General features: G+C 37.5%; 1 protein-coding gene across 1 annotated transcript; it reads right to left on the bottom strand.

Moving 5' to 3' along the window:
* LOC113316641 (putative F-box protein At1g19160) lies at positions 1 to 3,575 on the bottom strand. The gene is made up of 2 exons (XM_026564799.1): positions 2,930 to 3,575; positions 1 to 509 (listed from the first exon to the last, which is right to left on the bottom strand). Exons 1-2 carry the CDS (start codon positions 3,573 to 3,575, stop codon positions 1 to 3), a joined length of 1,155 nt encoding a protein of 384 aa, XP_026420584.1.
* Between the last annotated feature and the right edge of the window lie 15 nt (positions 3,576 to 3,590).

The raw sequence follows: 3,590 nt of genomic DNA, 5'->3' as shown, positions 1-3,590 counted from the left end.
TCAAGGCTCTTTGTGTCTTTCAACTGTCTCCATTGTCTTTGTATCTAGTTCCCCAAATTCTTTCAAGGAAACCAAGGTGTTCTTGTGAGGGATAAGTTTACAATTCCTTTGCTTAAAATCCACAAGCATTTTTGACGTTGAAGCTTTTATGTTGTAACTGCTGAGATGGTACCAATATAGGTTAAAAGCACCACAACTCTTCGCAACCTCTAATAATCTGGTTTTCTCAACCTTAAACTCTTGACTCCAACCCAATGCCCGATGTCCATCTCCCTTTTTCATGGCATTATCATTATTCTTCGGTTTAAATAGCCATGAGTCATGAATGTCATCTTCTATAAGATCTACATTACCAATAAAATACAAAGACCCATCCAAAACCCCTAGGTGACAACAAAACCATTCACTATCTGGTGGCAAAGGAGGTGGTGAAATAAATTCGCCAAACTTTTCCTCAACGAAATCAAAGGTACCAATCATTTTTAGTTCATCATCCAGCCAATAAAGAGCTTCATTGGCAAAGTATTAGGAAATAATATAGGAGTCTATATTTAGGAGATATACACTTTAAGGAGTTTGAGTTATATTAGGAAAGTGTCTATGTTTAGAGTTTGATCTTAGGTAGGAAAGTGCCTTGAGTGGTCGTCAAATTTGTGAACAATATAAATAGGCTGTTGAGCCATGAAAGTTGATACACCAAGATTATTATCAATGTAGTCTTTTAAGCTTCCGCGTTTATGCTCTCCTCTCTCTTGCTCGATCCTTAACATGGTATCAGAGCAAGGTGAGAGGGAGAGAGGAGAGGTAGAAAGAGTTAAAGAATCTTCATAAGTTTTGGTAGAGAGTTTTCGGTTTAGGGTTTATTATCAAAAAAAAAAAAAAAAAAAAAAAAATTGTGTGCGAAGTTCTGATGATATTGTTAGCTGAGAAGAAGATGCATTGGTTCGTAGTTGTGCTGCTGCTGAAGTGTTTGTTGACTCTGACAACAAGCTGGGAAAGAAGTACGTCCCGCCGAGACCAGATACTAAACGAAGGGATGATGATCAGAATTCTATCAGGGTTTCAAATCTCTCAATTGATGCTCGCGATGAGGATTTGAAAGAACTTTTCAGCGGTTTCGGTCATGTTACACGTGCTCGTGTGCTTTTTTGATCATCAAACAGGTAACAGCCGAGGATTTGGTTTCGTGAATTTTTTGCACAAGGAAGATGGTGATAAAGCTATTGCGAAGCTTTAATGGGTATGGTTATGCCAATCTCATCCTTAAAGTAGAATGGGCTGGTCCTAGGTCCAAAGTAGAAAATAATTATGAGCTCATCAATGGCAGTATTCTCAATATCAATATGCTGCTTGAGACAGAGAGAAGAAATCGACGATGAATTAGAATTGAGATTTGCTGTTGAAGCTCGGTGAGATGAGATCTGTGAATCGAGAAGAAGATTGGGATTAAAACGAGTTTACTAGTTGATTTAAGAAGAAATTAAAGCTGCTGAGTGTTGAATCGAATTTGGGTTTTGAATTTGGAAGTTGATATGAGAATGGGGTGGAAGGCTCAGAAGAAGAACGATGTGTTACTACTGTGAAGATGGGTCTTGAATCTGTGGTTAATTAGGGTTGTGATTGTTTCTGCGATTCAAAAAAAAAAAAAAAAAAAAAAAAAGGAAACAATTTTTCAGAGTTTTGTAATTGGAAAACAGGGAGATGCTCGTGAAAAAAATAAAATAAGTGTTATTTGAATATAGTAACAGTATGTGATAGGTGTTACAAAGGCTAACAGTTTCAGGAGAACTGTTACAGATGAACAGTTGCGTTACAAAAGGATGTCACAGTTAAGCGTTACTGAAGATTGTTACAGACGCGTAACAAAGAAAGTGTGACAGTAAGCATGACAAAAGTGTTATAACAGTGAAAGAGTGTGACAGTTTCTGTTAGAGGTGTTGCAGAAAGTTGTTCAACATGTTGGAAGAAGTGAAGTGTGGTTGAAGAGTTTGTGGCAGAAACTTAGAGATCCTACAAAGTGTGGCAGACTTTGTAAAGACGACAAGATTGTGAGAGAATCTTGAAGAACAAAGAAGTGTGAAGGTTTCGCAAAAATAGCGTGACTGGAACAAGAGAAGAAGAAACAACATTCATGTTGTGAAGAAAGAAAAAAAAAGAGAAGAAAACAATCACCAAGAGGTGATGAGAAAAAGAACAACAATAATAGGTTGAAATCCTATGAGTTGTCGAGAGAGTACAAAAAGTATTCTATCGAAGAAACCAAGAAAACTAGATTACAAGAAGTATTCTTCAGAAGATAGGACCGTAATGTCCTAAAACTACGAACGGGACCGAAATCGTCCTAAAACTATGAAGGGGACCGTAATGTCCTTAAACTACGAAGGGGACCGAAATGTCCTTAAACTACGAAGAGGACCGAAATGTCCTTAAAGTACGAAGAGGACCGAAAGATGTCCTTAAACTACGAAAATGGGACCGAAAGCGTAATGTCCTTAAACTATGAAGGGGACCGAAACGTCCTTAAACTACAAAGAGGACCGAAACGTCCTTAAACTACGATCTGAAGATTTTTTTTCGCAAAAGCGTTGAAAAAAAAGAAAGAAGAAAACCTAAGTTAAATTTCTTTTGTCCAAGATGGGCATTCGTGATCTACATGCTCCATCTTGAGGGAGGGTATTAGGAAATAATATAGGAGTCTATATTTAGGAGATATACACTTTAAGGAGTTTGAGTTATATTAGGAAAGTGTCTATGTTTAGAGTTTGATCTTAGGTAGGAAAGTGCCTTGAGTGGTCGTCAAATTTGTGAACAATATAAATAGGCTGTTGAGCCATGAAAGTTGATACACCAAGATTATTATCAATGTAGTCTTTTAAGCTTCCGCGTTTATGCTCTCCTCTCTCTTGCTCGATCCTTAACACAAAGATACCAGCATCATTCCAATGAAAATGGCACCATTCAGAACTGAAGTTGTTGCCAAGTTTTCTCCATCCATTGCCAGATCCTAGAGTGTATATGTGGACTATCGATGGATTCATGTCCGCATCTATTCTTATAACTTTATACTCATTCGTTGAAGAAACATAACAAAATCCGCTCATACAGCTGAAATCTATATCAATACCCTCATCCTGATCTCTTTTAATTTCCGGAAGCAAAACATATTCTCTAGTGATGGGGTTACAGATCAAAAAAGATGGTCCCCGACCAAGACAGATCAGTCCATGAACCGAACCAACAACCCAAAAATGCCTGGGTGGAGGGGTGAAATTAAACCTTGTAATTCTCTGAACGGGTTTTGACTCCAGTTTATCATTATAATCTAAATACCATAAAGTTAAACCTTGTACTTGATCTAGATCATCGAAATCATGATCTCGAACAAGAAAACCCAAGTTACCAGGATCGGAAGGATGATTGACATATTGTAAGTGCATCCGTGAGAATAATGGATGATGAGAAACAAGACTTCTCCAATTTTTGCATACTAATTTGGACTCTAAAACTGATTCGGCTGGTAAGCGAGTTAGGATTTCTAATGTAATATCATCAGGGAGACTCTTGAAATACTCCATGACTGATCAAAACTC

Source organism: Papaver somniferum, chromosome 10 (assembly GCF_003573695.1).
Source record: "Papaver somniferum cultivar HN1 chromosome 10, ASM357369v1, whole genome shotgun sequence".
NCBI lineage: Eukaryota > Viridiplantae > Streptophyta > Magnoliopsida > Ranunculales > Papaveraceae > Papaver > Papaver somniferum.
Note: the sequence above shows the minus strand (reverse complement) of the source record. Positions and strands in the feature narration are given on the sequence as shown.